Source organism: Pantherophis guttatus, chromosome 1 (assembly GCF_059756535.1).
Source record: "Pantherophis guttatus breed Tessera chromosome 1, ASM5975653v1, whole genome shotgun sequence".
NCBI lineage: Eukaryota > Metazoa > Chordata > Lepidosauria > Squamata > Colubridae > Pantherophis > Pantherophis guttatus.
In genome coordinates this window covers 217,746,214-217,763,431 of record NC_142063.1, presented here as the reverse complement: position 1 = coordinate 217,763,431, position 17,218 = coordinate 217,746,214, and the positions used below count along the sequence as shown (strand labels likewise).

Below are 17,218 nucleotides of genomic sequence, written 5' to 3'. Positions count from 1 at the left end.
TTGCATGTAAGGCATTCTTAAACAAAATCCCACATTCTGGTACCTACCACAAGTCCTTAACATGATATTTGTACAAACCCACCTCCAAGAATAAAACGAATGGTTTCATTGGTGCTACGATTAGGGAAGAAATAAATATGCATATTAATTTAACATATAGCATATAGAACAATGATAGTATCTTACAATTTTATGAAATAAATTATTTCATACTGATTGTTTATCATTGCACAATTCCTGATGTAAGAGTTTCATTTTGAAGACTGCCACTGTCATTCACCAAAGTCAGATTTTTTAAAAAATGAAGGGTGTTTTCATGCCTTAAATAATCTTAAATTGCTTGTAAAATATTGCAGCTTGCAAAACACTGGCAAGCTTTTAAAGTTGTTTTTAGCTTTCTCTCTCAGCAGAGCCAGACTAGGATAATGATTGCATCTTTCTTCCCTTCCAGCCTCGTGTTGATGTTTGTAAATCTCTCTTTCCACTCTTCTCATTTCCCTCCCTTCCCCTCTGTCGTGATTCTCTCTGCAGAGTGTCAGGTGAGATGATCAGAGCTTTCCATGTATACTTTTTAAATTCAGGAGCAGCAGAAATGTATATAGTACTCCTACTTTTTCTATTAACAGTGCTGGGGAGTTGGGCTGAAAGAAGACCCTGTGAATTTCTATGAAAGTATACTTGAATTTGGATCTTCCTGTTACCAGTCCAATATCTTAACTAGAAGACTACATTGGCTCTCTAGGCATCAAAGCAGTTAATTAAATACTGCTGAGTTGGTGCCCCCTGATATACAGAGAAATGTGCAGGATTTTGACCTATTCCTTTTAGTAACCTGTAACTCTTCCAAAGGCATTACCAGTAATCTCTTTGAGCTTGCCTATCTGCCTTAGTGATTGTCATCTGACTTTGCAAAGCAAAATCATGCTTTCCTAATTCGATTATCTGTTCACGTAGTGTGCCCAAATTACGGGAGCAGTACCTTCAAATTAAGAAGACACGGTTGTTCGTTATTCAAAAGCTACATCAAAGTGTAGCTTGTTCACATAAAAGATGAAGGCATATTATAGTTTAATTCTGATGAAAGTACACTTGCTACTTTTGATTATATTTGAAAAGGTATTTTTCTCCCTCGTGTTTGTATAGAAATGAAATATCTCATTTCCGAAATGTGGAGTCGGCTAGGACATAAAGAAAACCTCTTTATCTCAGTTTGGAAACCAAATCCATTACGAGCATTTCCCTCTTTCAGTGGTAAATGCATCCTACAACTATTCATTGACCACAAGACAATGCATGGTTATTTGCCAACATGAAATGCATGCAGATTATTGTTTATTTTATAGATTTTCAATCTCTTATCAACTGTTTTAAGGATTTTTAAACAGACTAAATTTTCAAAATGACTCCAATCTCAAACCAGGTTTACACCTATATCTCAATGATGAACCCCAAATTTTTTAAATGGTACATTTATATATGTTTGTATTTTTTCTTTATTGAAAATGCTTTTCAGGAATTGCTTTATAAGTAGTGGATTCTGTGTTCTCTGAAACTACTCAGATAAGATGAAGCTTTCCATATTTCATCTAAAAAGATAGTTTTTGATTCACCCACAGTGGAGACAGCAACATCCAATTTTGTTTTGAGATTGCAGGCGAAGTACCTCGCCTGGTATGCAGTGGCCGGCAGACTTTGGCTTTTTTATTCACTGAAAACGTAAGCGTCTTTCCTTCTGAAGGCAGTATTTTTTTTTCTGACAATAGCTTCATACTGATGTTCTTTGATCCATGTCTTAGTTTGTATAATTAAAAATTTTGCACAACAATCCACAAAACATAGTTTAAAACATACCCTCCAAACATACCCATCACAAGATACTCACTTGACACACCCACACCACACCCATCACAAGATCCTCACCTGATGTCATGTGACTCTCTAGTGTGACTTCCCCATCACAAGACCTACTTACCCACAAAGGCTTTATAAGCAGAAGGACACAGACATTCCCTAAACTCTGCTGAAGATGTTACCTAGCCTGGTAATGAAACATTCAGAAATCAACCCACAATCCTGGAGAACGAACCTCCACCCTCATCCTACATCCAAGTTACAGATACTGTATTTGCCACCATTTCCCAGCACTAGATCAAATATCTTCACAGCTCACCCTAGCCAGCCTGGGGAGAGACCAGGTCTTCACAGCCCTCTGGAAGTCAAAAAGGACAGGAGCCCCTCTGATCTCCAGTGGGAAGCTGTTCCAAAGGACTAGGTGGCTACCAAGAAGGTACACCTCAGAAGTCCCATCAGATGGCAACATTCAAGGGAAAAGACTTGGAGTGCAGGTCTGTCTAAGTTAATAACATGGGCAGATATCTTCCGGGAGAGTTGGTTCCACAAATAACCTGACCCTCTGCTATGTAGGGCTTTAAAGGTGATAACCAGCACTTTGGATTGCAAGTGGAAGCCAGTGCAGCTCATACAACAGTAATGTTACCATGTGACAACCCAAACTGAGTGTGCTACTGCATTCTGGACCAGTTGCAGCTTCTGGATGATCTTCCAAGGACAGCCCCATGTAGAGTGCATTGGAGTAATCTATATGGGAGGTGATTAAAGCATGGGTGACCATGAGCATGGCCTCCTGGTCAGGAATGAGTTCAATTAGCACACAAGATAGATTTAAGCAAAGGTCCCGCTGGCTATGGCTGCCACCTGCTCTTTCAGCAGGAGCTGTGAGTCCAAATCAACCCCCAAATTGTGCACCCCATGTGCACGAGGGAGCGTTACCTCATCCAGAGTCAGAGATATCAACTCTCTTGATCCCAGAAGGTCAACCACCGCATCTTGCTAGGGTTGAGTTGCAGCTGGTTTCTCCTCATCCAAATCAATACAACCTCCAGCCAGACTAAGCCTGGATCTGAATACTTTCACAAGATTATAAAACTATTAAATTGTGAAAATACTCTAAATGAAAAGCAATCCTCTCTTATTTCTTGGGATAAGTAGTAAGAGAAGGAGTGGGGGAAAGAAAAAGATCTATTTTTAACCAACATTATTCACCAAACCTCTCCATACTTTTTAAAAATTTCTTATCAATTTTATCTGATTACAACTTTCCTACTCATCTCTTTCCTCTCAACCTTTTCACAGTTCCTTCAGAGACAGTTCCACTTTATTGTACCCAAGGCCAGCAGTAATTATGTTTGACAGTTTGATCCTCATTCGTTCTGTTTATATGACCATACCATCTCTGTGTACTTTTTGGTACCCATTCATTGTTGAGTCTATCCCTTCTGTTTTTACAAAAATGCATTTTTAACATAGCACATTTCTAACACATTCAGCTTAGTTTTATATTTTACCCGACATACCCAGTTTTCAGTTCCATATGACAAAGTATATAGATACATGCTATCGTATTCAATTTTTAAAAAGAAATATTCATTCTCTTAATTCTCATATTCAATCATTCATTCTCATAACACCCTCCATCTTTTGGCTAGCATCCCATCCCATAAATTGACTCCTTCCGTTTCTCTCTCCCTGCCAACCTCTCATAAGCAAAGTCAGTGGAGAAGCATTCTCTCATTGTTTTATTTTTTTGGGGGGGTATCCCCGCACCCGTGGCCATTCTGTTTCTCTATTTAAGTAAGGAAATATCCTTGAAAGGTTGGTCCAATTGGCCATGGGCTGTCCAGTTAAATAAGAAAGAGGATCTACAAGATCGTAAACATGAGTTTGAAAGGAGGGCAGGTTTTGAAATTGTACCTAAGGTAAAATATCTTGGAGTTCAGGTTGCAGAATCAAATATGAAATTGTTTCAAAATAACTATGAGGTGTTGTGGCGAGAGGTTCAGAAAGACATGGAGACTTGGAAAAAGCTGCAACTGTCTTTACTTGGAAGAATAGCAGCAGTTAAGATGAACATTTTGCCAAGATTTCTGTTTTTGTTTCAAATGATTCCGGTGCTTAAAAGTGATAAACAACTGAAAGTTTGGCAAACTGGACTTAATAAGTTTGTCTGGAACGAGAAAAAGCCGAGAGTGAAATTGAAAATTATGCAAGATGTTCCAGAAAGAGGAGGCCTTAAACTTCCAAACCTACAGTTATATTATGATGCAGCAGCTTTAACTTTAACAAATGATTGGTTTGGAAGTAAAAAGGCTGGAATATTGAATGCAGAAAGTTTTGATCTTGAATTTGGATGGCATGCTTACCTATTTTATGATGACAAAGTTGATAAAGTATTTAAAAGTCATATACTTAGAGACTCTTTGATGAGAGTTTGGAAGAAGCACCGACTCAAATGGGATTATAAAATACCGCTATGGCTGGATCTTGGTCATACCTTGTGGAATACAAATATAATGTCACTCGGGGGGTTTTTATACAAAGAGGTTCTTTTTACAGATGCGGGCAGATGGCAGTTGAAGACATTGCAGACACTGTTGGACGAAGGGATTAATTTAACCTGGTTACAATATAATCAATTACAATTGAGATGGAAAGAGGACCAAAAAACTGGTATTATGTTGCATGAGGAAGAATTGGTTAGACATATAAGAGAGAAAGGTCCAATGCATATTAAAAGGCTTTACAATGTTTTGCTAGAAAGGGATTCAGAAACGGAATTAGTTAAAGATTGTATGATTAAGTGGGCACAAAATTTTGAAGAACCAGTGATGTTGGAAACATGGGAAAAAATTTGGGTTCAGAATGTTAAATTTACACAGTCGCAGAATTTGAGGGAAAATTTTTATAAAATGTTTTATAGATGGCATCTAGATCCTAAAAAGTTGTCATGTATGTACCCTAATGTTCAGCCAAAATGTTGGAGATGTGAATGTTTGGATGCTACGTATTATCATGTTTGGTGGACCTGTAGGAAAGTTAAGGCTTTTTGGATAAAAATATGGTGGGTCATGCAGAATGTTTTGAAGAAAAAAATCCAATTTTCTCCACAATTGTTTTTATTGGGTATAGTTAAGGGTTTTACACGGGGTGAAATAAAATTAATATTGTATATGATAACAGCAGCAAGATTGTTGATAGGTAAATATTGGAAGAATGAAGCTTTGCCTACTATCGAGGAATGGACTTTGAAGATGGCCAGTTTTGCAGAGATGGCGAAGATTTCAGCATATTTAAAAGATTGTTCACAAGAGACTTATGAATGGGAATGGAAAAGGTGGATAGAATATGTTCAGAACAAATACCAAACTAGAAAGTACCAAATAGCTTTTATTTGAAAACAATGTATTAGAAATATTTCAATGTAAAGAGATAAAGAGGGAAAATTATATAGGGGGAGGGATGGGTTCAGGTATATATATCAGTATTATTAGTTATGAGTATATAATAGGGAAGTCTGGGGGGGAGGGTTAGGGAGGGCTAGGGAGGACGGGAAGTTTGGGGAGGGAGGTGGGGGGGTGAAAAAAAAAAGGGGTGAAAATGTAATTGTAAAACTTTTGCAATAAAAAAAAAAAATAAGAAAGAGGATCTTATACATCTTTTTTTTATGCTCCTGGCTCAGTGTTGAACTATTGTCACCTGCATGTTTTATTTCCATTATATACTACTATTATCACATTCATCAACCAATCTTCAACTCCATATTCATAAAATGTTCCATATTTCAAGTTTATCATATATTTTATCTAAATAAAAAAGCATGCAATAAATTTTATTACTTTGTTGCTTCCTTTGCCAATACCTGACATTTCTACTTGTATTTTCAATATAATGATAGATAAAAGATGAATAGTGGGTCAGAAGTCTTCTTGTTTCCTACTGACTTCCTGCATAATATCAAAATGTTATCCTACTTTAGTAAATTTAATACAGTGCTTATCTTCTTCGGTTTTAATTCAGATATGATTCCCCTCCCCAAGTTTTACTTTTATACTAAATCTTTATACTAATGTTTTTATACTAAAACAATTTTTGGTTGTAGAAATGTTTTTAAATCTAAGGTCAAACTTCTGCAGTAGTTTTATAAAACCTTGAAGGAAGCGGGATCAAGTATATTATTCTTGTGCTGCCCAAAGATAATAGAGGTCCTCAGGTTATGTTGGCAGTTGAGACCAGCATTGCCACTGCTAAGCAATGCAGTCTTAAAATGTGACATCATGTAACTGCATTGCTTATCAACAGCAGTCCGGATTGCCGTTGTAATCCCAGGAAGTGTGGGTCGTTAAGCGTGAAGAGGCAGGAGCACAGGAGGTGCATGGGTGCCATGTGAGAGGGTGATGGGGAGAGGCTGGAAGAGGCCTTGAGCAGGTCAGCTGAGGCTACAGGAGGGAAGGTGGTGCTGCAGATGGGGGGATGTACAGACTTTGCACTCCTCAGTAGAATCCTTGGGGAAAAATGCAGCAGGAGAGACTTACTGGAGCAACTTCCCTGCTGACTTCCCCATTGACTTTGCAGGGAAGGTCGCAAGTGGCAATCACATGACGTTGTTCACTGTGATGTTATCATGAGCCAGGCCACCTGAATGTCTGGATCACAGTCATGTGATCACGGGGATACTTGTGACAGCAGAAATTTCGAGGGCTGATGGTAAATCCATTTTTTCAACAGTGCCATAAGTTTCTATAATTGCTGAACTAATGGGTGTATCCTGTAACATATCTACTTGCCAAGAAATATCTCAATATCCCAAAGTAAACACCTTTACTTGACTGGATGCTGTAATGCAGTGTAGATTTTCTTTTCTTTTTCTGTACCGTTACTTTCAGAATTTGAGGTCACTTACTAAAATGGTTAAAGTAGTTTTTGGCCTAGCATTGGGAGGAAAGTGCAACAGCAGTGTTACATTGAAAGTGGCGAAGGTTTAATAAATTATTTAGGGGACTATATAGAAAAATTGGTCTTCTCTGTCAAAATGGGGATGGAACTACCTGAGGCCTTTTTATCAGTTATGCTATGTAATTTTGCTTGTATGCAAGAACTAAATTGGAATTTGGAATTCTTCCCCTAAAAATCTCCCTGTAACTTCTTAACACTCTGCTCTGAAGAAATAGATGAGAAATATCTGTTATTATAGATAGGCACATCTGGCATTATAGAGACAACCTTATCATTTTGAAAAGAAACATGCTCAGAAGTCTGTCATTTTGATCTCTGATATTATTTTGCTTTACAGACAAAAACTGGAATTGCTTTACTATATGATGAAATATCTGAAAATGCCTATGAAATCCGATTGAAGCTTTCAAAAGAGGTACTAACAATTCAAAAACAAGATGTCATCTGTGTTAGTGGAAGTGTTCCCAATGCAAATGTAAGTGCTTCAAATCTTATGGTGGGTTTTTATTTATTTTAGATTTTTCTTAATCCCACTGTTACTATTTTTATAAATAACTCAAGATATACCTAGTACTCTTTCCTATTTTCCCTGCCATAACAGTCCTGTGGGCTGAGAGATAATGACTGCCCCAAAGTAATCTAGCTGACTTTCATGCCTAAAGCAGGACCACAAATCACAGTTTGCAGGTTTCTAGCCTAATGCTTTAACCACTAGACCAAACTCGTGGTCCCCAGAATTCCCATACTGTATTGTGTTGTGGGAATTGTCATTTAAAACGTCAGATCTTCAAAGTTATCTACCTGCAGGGTAGGCATAACTATGAAAAATTTATTTGAGACATTACACTATGGGATCTGCTCAAGGGTTCACCGTTTGAACAGTTGGCTTGAGCCATGTTGATTCTTACAAGGCTTCTGTCTTAGTTTGCAATCTGTGCTTTGTGGCTTTCCCCACTAAAGGTGTGTTTATCAGCAAAGTGAACTGGAATTGTGAGTAATTAACTGATGGCCCTCAACCACTTTCATTTTTGCAGTGCAAAAATGGCTGAATTGTCTGTTTGAACATGATTTATTCATCCCCATGGTTCCAGCAACTCATCTGGTATTTGTAGAAGGGCAGAAGAGAAGAGCAACAGAAAGCAAGAGGGAGAGAAACAGCCATAACTTTAAAAATTGTTTCTTTTATAAGAAAAAGCCCAGGAAGTTTTGATTGGACTGCTATTTCATTGTTATTTTCATTCTATGCATGTGGTCTCTTTCCCTTCATGATCTGACCTCTTTTTTCCCCTTCCCTTTCATTACAAGAATGCTTTTCTTATCCTTTCTATTCTTACTCAGCAAATTCTTGCTATATAAGAAATGAACCTCTTTTCATGTTTTAGTTGCTTTAATAATTTTATGAGTTTCATCTACCATTCTCCTTCCTTCATGTTATTTTTTTTACCTCTTTCAGTTTATTTCACTTATTACCCTAGATCAGCGTAGCTTCCTTGCTTCAAATCAAATATTGAACATGGAATTATGTATGTAGGTCAGCCAGGTGATAGACTGCCTTTTTGCTTATCTAAATAATTCTAATAAGGAAAGTTGTCTTATGCCTGATTTTTAGAACATTGATTTTTGAAGTTCTTCTTGCTGGATTTTTGTCCCAGATTTGTCAATATTCTAACTAACAGCAAAGAGAATCTCATAGTGATTAAAAAAAAAAGGACTTTTGTAAAGATTTGAGATATTTCAATTAGAAGTCCCTGTTTTTAGATAACTTGGTCTTGCTTATCAGATTTTGCCTTACAAAGTCTCAGAATCTTAAAGGAAGGTTGAACTATCCTCTTTAAAGTTTCCTGGAAATGGATCAGCTGCTTTGCCACCAAGTAGGTTAATGTTCTGAAGTGAGGGAATTATTAAAAGAAGATACATGCTTTAATAATTATTATATAATTGGGCTGCTGCTGGATAGTAATTTGGGAACAAAACATGAATTATCACAATGATTATATCCAGTGGTGGGATTCAGCCAGTTCGTACCACTTCGGGAGAACCAGTTATTAACTTTCTGAGCAGTTTGGCAAACTGGTTGTTGGAAGAAATCATTAGGGCACAAAACCGGTTGTTAAATTACTTGAATCCCACCATTGATTATATCCATATCTTGCATGAAGAACTTTCTGTAGTAGGTACAGATCTGAAAAATCTGAGTTCCTCTTGCATAATCTTTTGGAGCTCCTCATGAATGGTTTACTTTAATCCAGAGCCTAGGATTAGAAGTCATGGATGTGTAAATATAATGATCTATAAGCTATTTAAATCCACTACTGTCCTATATCTAACTTGTTGCTAAATATCATAGTGAATCAACTATAATCTGATGATACGAGAAACCTATTATCTTGGTCCTAAATGTTAGGACGGTGCAATGCTTTGAATTCAACCTGGAAAGGGTGCTTCAGAGTACATACATAGGAGGGTGAGAGTAGCACCTGACTGTAATCCTTTAAAGCCTTAACAATTAAAAATGAGAGGAAAATCATCTCTCAAGATCACTTGGCAGCTACAGAGGGCAGCCATATAATTTCAGGAAGGAACTCAGCAACTTTAACAAGTTACAAACAGATGATGTACTATTTAGAATGCATTTAGCTATTTAGAATGCAAATTTAGAATGATTTAGCTATTTAGAATGCAAATTCTCACACCATCTGTGATGATAGGCTAAGTAGAGTCTTCATCGTGACCACAAACATTTTCTGTTATAATACTGATAAAATAAAAAGTCACATTTTGGGAAGCAATCTTACAAAAATATTGTGAAGCTACTTTTTTCTTATTTAAAAAGAAGTCAGTATAATTAATACAAAAAACCCCTAAACTTATCCCCCAAAAATTTATGAAAAAATAATGACTATTGCAGGGGGGGGGGAATAAAATAGGACACAGCAGATGACTTATGTTTGTGGGGTTTATGTATGTTCAATAATCTAGCCAAAAGGAATATGATTATTACCAACAGATAAAATAAGGTAGCATGTCATTAATGTTTCCAGCTTGTATAAACTATGCAGGGAAGTTTAAATTATTAATAAAAATAGAGCTGATTTGCACAGAATATTTCAAAACTCATATATTACAGCAAAACTATTCAGACCTCAAAATTTAGACAATAATAAATGTTAAATTCTGTTACATCAGTCATCCCAAATAATGGATATGGTCCAAAGCTCTCTGCAGGCTGGAACTTCCATTCCCAGTGGGAATAAAGGATAAATAATGAAACCCATGAACAATACCTGGAAACTTTTGGTATGTAAGTTAGACTCAAGTTGACTGGCAATATTGTAAGTCTGTGAGTGGTTTCTCCTTTGTCTTAAAATTGTATCAGAAGAAGAGTTTCTACAGGGTACTTATAGGAATCCAAATTCAAGAAACCCCATAACATTCTTAGAAACAGACATTTTAAGGATTTAAGCTAATCTGCAACTAGAAAAACATGACTACTTCCTTGAACTGTTTGGCCATACCCGACTATTCTGTTGCTCAAATTCCATGTTTAGGCACATTTTTACAAGATTTTGTGATAGTTCAAATATCCATAAATAATCCCCTTGAGAGAGCAGTTTTATGTTTTCGGGTTACCATATTAAAAAAAAACAACAGATCCATAACCATATTCAAATTTTTGATACTACGTTTGAAAAAATTATCTCCATGAAAGTTTAAATTTCAGTAACATTTTTCTCCTTTGGCTTCTTATGCCTATCATGGCTCACAATAGTTATTTTTTGTTCTTGATGTAAACTGAAGTTGATCTGTCCCCGTCTCCACACACACACAAACATAGCCAGCTGAGGGTTAAGGAAGCACTTGGCACGCACACAGGTCGTTATCTCAAACTTTGCAACAATATAAGCACCGTCTGCCAAGAGCTTTACTTCAACAGATAACATTACATACGCATTGTAAATAGTCCAGCAAAACAATATCCCTTCGGCAGCTTCAGGCGTTGTTCAAGTGACTAGCCAGAGTTAATTTTTGTTCGTCACAGAGTTTTACCAGCCACCACCCTCTCTTATATAGTCTCTGGGGTGTGGTCCAGTGACTCAGTTCTAATCCCTAGCACGCCTCCTTAACTGCTGCAACCGTTTATCACGCCTCCGTTGGCGTGCATCCAGGAATGACGGCTCTCCTTCCTCGCTCTCATCAGAGACACCTGGCTCCTGGCTAATCTCCTCTCCCTCGGCCGGCACCTGAGACAGTGCCAGAGGGGAGGGGCCTGGAGAGGGAGGCCTGGCTGACTCCTCTCCCTCATGTTGGGAGCCTTCTTCCTCCAATGAGATAGGCTCAGAGGGCGGGGCCACAACAGAAGTATGTATTTATTAAATGAGGAAATACTGTAGGAGAGGAGAAATGTGAAAATAGAAAAGTAAATTTAAATCAAGTTGTCAAGATAATGTATTTTTGTTGGACATATCTAATTGACTATGTATCCTGCCTTCTAGTACTATTGTCTGAAAATAATCTACTTGTAGATTGTAGATAATCAGTATAAATCTATTTATAAAACTCAATAGAATCTCATCTTGAAGACAGGCTTATCCTACATGTAAAAAAAAAAGATGATGAGAATTGTTTAAGGCTAAATGTTAAGATATTTCTGACTGCAGCACATTTAGAAGGGTCTAGGCTGCTTTCACATCTTAGGTTAAATAAGATTTGCTTTAATCATGGGTTGCTAAATCAGAAAGAAACCAACATTATGTTGTGCTTATTAATTTATACCCTGCCTTTTGTTCAGAAGCTTAAGAGGGCATGCACTGGAATCCCTCCTTCAATTTTTTTCCATGGAAATCTTATGAGATATTGGCCTGAGAGAAGTGGATAGTGCAAAGACACCCAGTGAGCTTCCAGGGCTGAAGTGCACTAGAAATTAGACCACCATATTCCTAGCTCAACCACATTAACCACTAATCAGGAAACATAAAAACCTGATGAAAGGACACAGGATCCTTGGGAAAAAAACAATAGAGAGTCTATAACTCATAACCCCAAATAACTTAGCCAAATTTAGAGAGAGAGAAATGTAGGTATTACAAAAATCTGTCCCTTCCCTCCCCAACAAAAGACTACAGGTGGTTTGAAGAGCAGAGGGATTTGCTCCTTCACTCACTTTCAGAAAATGGGACTTGAATTAAATCCAGTTTATTTATTTATTTATTTATTTATTTATTTATTTATTTATTTATTTATTTATTAAATTTATATACCGCCCTATTCCTAAGGGACTCAGGGCGGTGAACAGTGAACGATAAAAATACATGTAATACAAACGTTAATAATAAAAAACCAATTAAAATATACTAAACATTCTGGTCCTAGATAATTCAAGACATCCCAGTTTAAAATAAAATCAAAAAGCAATATAAAGGGAAAGTTAGGCCAGGCCGGCCTGCTGAAACAGGAATGTTTTGAGGGCACGGCGGAAAGTGCGCAGATCCGGAATCTTCTGTATCTCTGGGGGGAGCTCGTTCCAGATGGTGGGTGCCCCCACAGAAAAGGCTCTCCCCCTGGGGGCCGCCAGTCGACATTGTTTGGCTGACGGCACCCTGAGAAGCCCCTCTCTATGGGAGCGTACTGGGCGGTGAGAGGCTATTGGTGGCAGAAGGCGGTCTCGTAAGTACCCCGGTCCTAAGCCATGGAGTGCTCTAAAGGTGGTAACTAAGACCTTGAAGCGCACCCGGAAGACCACAGGGAGCCAGTGCAGCTCGCGCAGGAGGGGAGCCACATGGGAGCGCCATGCTGCTCCCATAACTACCCGCGCGGCCGCATTCTGGACCAGCTGGAGCCTCCGGGTGCTCTTCAAGGGGAGCCCCATGTAGAGAGCATTACAGTAGTCCAGGCGTGAAGTGACGAGGGCATGAGTGACCGTTTTTAATGAGTCCCGATCCAGAAAGGGACGCAACTGGTGAATCAGGCGAACCTGATAAAAAGACCTCCCGGCCACAGCTGTCAAGTGTTCTTCTAAAGACAGCCGTGAGTCCAAGAGGACGCCTAAGTTGCGAACCCTCTCCGTGGGGGGCAATGACTCATCCCCAATAGTCAGTGATGGCACCAATTGACTATATCGGGATGTCGGAAACCACAGCCACTCGGTCTTGGATGGGTTGAGCCTGAGTCTGTTCCTCCCCATCCAGATCCATACAGCCTCCAGGCACTGGGACATCACTTTAAGGGCATCATTGGGGTGGTCCGGGGTGGAGATGTATAGCTGAGTATCATCAGCATACTGATGATACTTCACCCCAAAACCACGGATGATCTCACCCAGCGGCTTCACATAAATGTTGAACAGAAGGGGTGAGAGAACCGACCCCTGTGGCACCCCACATACAAGGGGCCTCGGGGTCGACCTCTGCCCCCCTGTCCACACAGACTGCGACCGATCAGATAGAAAGGAGGAGAACCACCGCAACACGGTGCCTCCCACCCCTAACTCTTCCAACCGGTGCAGCATGATACCATGGTCGATGGTATCAAAAGCTGCTGAGAGGTCTAATAGGACCAGGATAGAGGAGCAACCCCTGTCCCGGGCCCTCCAGAGATCATCTACCAATGCGACCAATGCCGTTTCCGTGCTGTATCCAGGCCTGAAGCCCGACTGGAACGGATCTAGATAAGCCGATTCATCCAAGTACTGAGGAAGCTGTCGCGCTACCACACTCTCAACAACCTTCGCAATGAAGCGAAGGTTGGAGACTGGACGGTAATTAGCCAACACTGCTGGGTCCAGAGAAGGCTTCTTGAGGAGAGGCCTCACCACCGCCTCCTTCAAGGCAGCAGGGAAGACACCCTCTCTCAAGGAAGCATTTATAATCCCCTGGAGCCAGCCTCGTGTAACCTCCCGAGAGGCCAGCACCAGCCAGGAGGGACACGGGTCCAATAAACATGTGGCCGCGCTTAGTCTGCCCTTAGTCTTGAGTTGCGGTACATTATTATTTTGTCCTTTTTTGAGCTAGAGGTGATATAAGTGATTGATTATGTGCAATCAAGTCAGTGTCAACTCTTAGCAAAAAGACTAAACAAATGCAGGTAATGATTAAATGTGAGATACATGGGTCAATTTGCTTTTCAGGTACTTTCCTCATTAATGGCTTTCTCTTCTGCTTCACTGAAGTGAAAGGAAACCTGATAAAGTAACCCCATAGGGTAAGGTGGCACAACCAAAATTGGTGAATTGACTGGCCGTTCACAAATAGCATCAAAAGATTTCTTACTCTTGCATTCTCTTCACAAATAAGGAAAATGTTAAATTCTGTCACATCAATCACCCCAAGTTATGGGCAGGCTCCAAAGCTCTGTAACAGTATAAAACCTCAAGTGATAACCTTGTTTCATCTTTGATGCTGCCATCACTTTGTAGATGGGATCCTACGTGTTGACCAAGATCGTGAAGACCAATGGAAGATGTTGGTCTTAACTAGATCTTCACTAGATCTTCACTACTGACTTGTACAGTGGCAGTGCTCAGGCTGTTATTCAGTCTTTTTGATGTTGAGGCACAGGCAAAATTGGCAAAGGCAGTTTATGCATACCGCTGCAGTTATTGTCTGGTGGTAGCTGCGAGCATGACATCATTGGCATAGAGCAAGGTCCAGGGGTTTTCATGTTGCAGTTCTTTTGTGGTAATATCCATGACAAGAATGAACAGCAATGGTGATAATGCTGAACTTTCATGAATGCCAACTTTCACAAGAAAGCTGTCGGAAAGACCAACAGTGCATCACATGAAACTGCTGGTATTTGTATATAGCACCCATGTTATGAGTTGCCCAGGAACAACATGGTCACCTAGCACATACCTTAAGAGTAACTGATGTGGAACACGATCAAAGACTTTTTCAAGATCGAGGAAAACCAAATGTGGTGGCTTCTGCTTTTCTCGGTGTTTCTCCATAAGCATTTGAACTGCAGAGTTTGTAGTACTAGATCCTTTGACAAAGCCGCATTGATTGGTATTGATTTTTAGGATGTACTAAAGGAGTGGCCCCCAACTTTTTGGGCTCCAGGGACCAGTTCCACAAGCTGGAGGGGGCATGGTTTTGTATGCTCCCTGCATCCTACAGATAGAGCTTTGCTTGTTTGCGCAGCCTGGTTGCGGGTATGTTGTGGACCGGTGCCAGTCCATGGACCAGGGGTGGGGGCCCCTGTACTAAATCATCTATGTCTGTGAGAGGGAAATTGGTGTACATATGGCAGGGCCCTAAAAACACAACATCCTATCTTGCAGAAGAAACATTTTTGATACTACATTGGAAGGTAAAACACCCCATTATACCCCCACTACCTAAGCCGTACATCAAAACCCCTTTTCCATCCATTCCACAGGCAGAAGACTCCCCTGACCCTCCACTCTCCTGACCTTTTGTAAAAATGCTTGAAGACCTGGCTCTGCTTACTCACTTGGGGTCTACAGATCTCTGAAGTCCCTTCCCATCTTTTTAATTATTTTATTCTTGTTTTTAACTGTAATTATTATATATATACTGTATATCCAAATCTAATCCAAAGGGAGGCACCCCCACAAGAACCGAGACACAGAAGAGGACAACAGCATCGCCCTCCTCCCTTACATTAAAGGCACCACAAATAAAATCTCCCTCCTCCCTTACATTAAAGGCACCACAAAGCAAAATTCTCCACAAACACAACATCAAGACAACCTTCTGCCCTGACCAAAAAATAGCCAACATCTTAAGAAACCCCAAAGACAAGATCCAGCTAGAAAACCAAGGAGTCTATGAAATACCATGCAAAATCTGCCCAGCCACATACCAATAGGAGAATAAATGTACACATCGCAGAACACAAGAACGCAGTCAGAAAAGAGGAAAAAACTTCCTCCCTTTTCCAGTACCTTAAAACAACAGGACATGAAATTGATTTTGAAAGAACCAAATTAATCTCCAAAACGGAACACTTCAACAAGAGAATAATTATGGAAGCTATCGAAATAGAGAAACACCCCCATAACATGAATAAATGTGACGATACCTCCCACCTACCAGACATCTGGAAACTAGCCCTAGTCAACAAACGAGCCCCAGCCACAAACATTGACACCAGACCCAGGATAACACATGACGCCACCACCAATCATCTTCACCAGATTCAAAGCCAATCCCATCCCATAGACGAAATACAGCCACTGTCCAGGAGCCGGACCGCAGTGGCATCGCCAGCTGCTGCATCCCCCTCCGATCCCCACACAAAGCAAACTAACACATGCCATGAGCACATGACAAGACCTCAGACTCGGAGCCAAACCAAAGCCCGGGATGTTGCATCACAGCCATCTGCTCAAGACAGTACATCACAGAACTCAGGATGTTGTGCCACACGGCCCATTACCCAGGTTGTTACAACACAAGAGTCTGATCGGCACACAGCTAGGACCTCATCCACACAGGATGTTACAAAACAGCCGACTAATCTGCAAACATCAACTCCATCAACTAATCAAGATGTAACAACACAGCCAACCAACCCGCTTACAACAACAAAGCCAGCACTTCACACCTCCCCACCAGTATTTATAGAGAGACGGCATCTCCGATCATGTTTTGCTTGCACATGCATGAAGCCGAAGACACCAGCCTGAAGATGACGAGTGGGACCTCGTCGAAACGTCACCAAGATACTTTCAAACTTACACGGGAAAAGACCTACGTAAATCAAGATTTTTATGCAGCCCTAGTTCAGTGAAATCACAATCCACTAGTTTCTAGGCTTTTTTTTTCTGGCAGCCAGCAAACACTTTGCTGCCCATTGGGAGACTAAGGAGACTAAGATAGATCTATTTCAGACTTATAAGTCCTCATCAGTTAGCCACACCCTCATCCCATGTATCCACCCTGTAAAGGTACAGTATTTGTTTTCTTTCTTTTCGTAGGATACATGGGATGAGGGTGTGGCTAACTAATGAGGACTTATAAGTCTGAAATAGATCTATCTTAGTCTCCTTAGTCTCCCAATGGGCAGCAGAGTGTTTGCTGGCTGCCAGAAAAAAAAGCCTAGAAACTACTGGATTGTGATTTCACTGAACTAGGGCTGCATAAAAATCTTGGTTTACGTAGGAAGAACCTGGCTAAAGAGAAATACACATAAAGCCTACGAAAAGGAAAGAAAACAAATACCGTACCTTTACAGGGAGGATACATGGGATGAGGGTGTGGCTAACTGATGAGGACTTATAAGTCCGAAATAGATCTATCTTAGTCTCCTTAGTCTCCCAATGGGCAGCAAAGTGTTTGCTGGCTGCCAGAAAAAAAAAAAAGCCTAGAAACTAGTGGATTGTGATTTCACTGAACTAGGGCTGCATAAAAATCTTAGTTTATGTAGGAAGAACCTGGCTAAAGAG

At 40.0% G+C, this 17,218-nt stretch overlaps 1 protein-coding gene across 3 annotated transcripts in view; it reads left to right on the top strand.

The window, feature by feature from the left end:
- The window catches only part of SNTG2 (syntrophin gamma 2), a 256,219-nt gene that overhangs the window by 97,068 nt on the left and 141,933 nt on the right, over positions 1-17,218 (top strand). For all 3 annotated transcript variants that reach the window (XM_087882430.1, XM_087882429.1, XM_034432001.3), the window contains exon 2: positions 7,148-7,285. In XM_087882430.1, coding sequence (XP_087738556.1) covers positions 7,248-7,285 — 38 coding nt within the window. In that variant the 5' untranslated portion in view covers positions 7,148-7,247. The remainder of the gene's footprint in view (positions 1-7,147; positions 7,286-17,218) is intronic.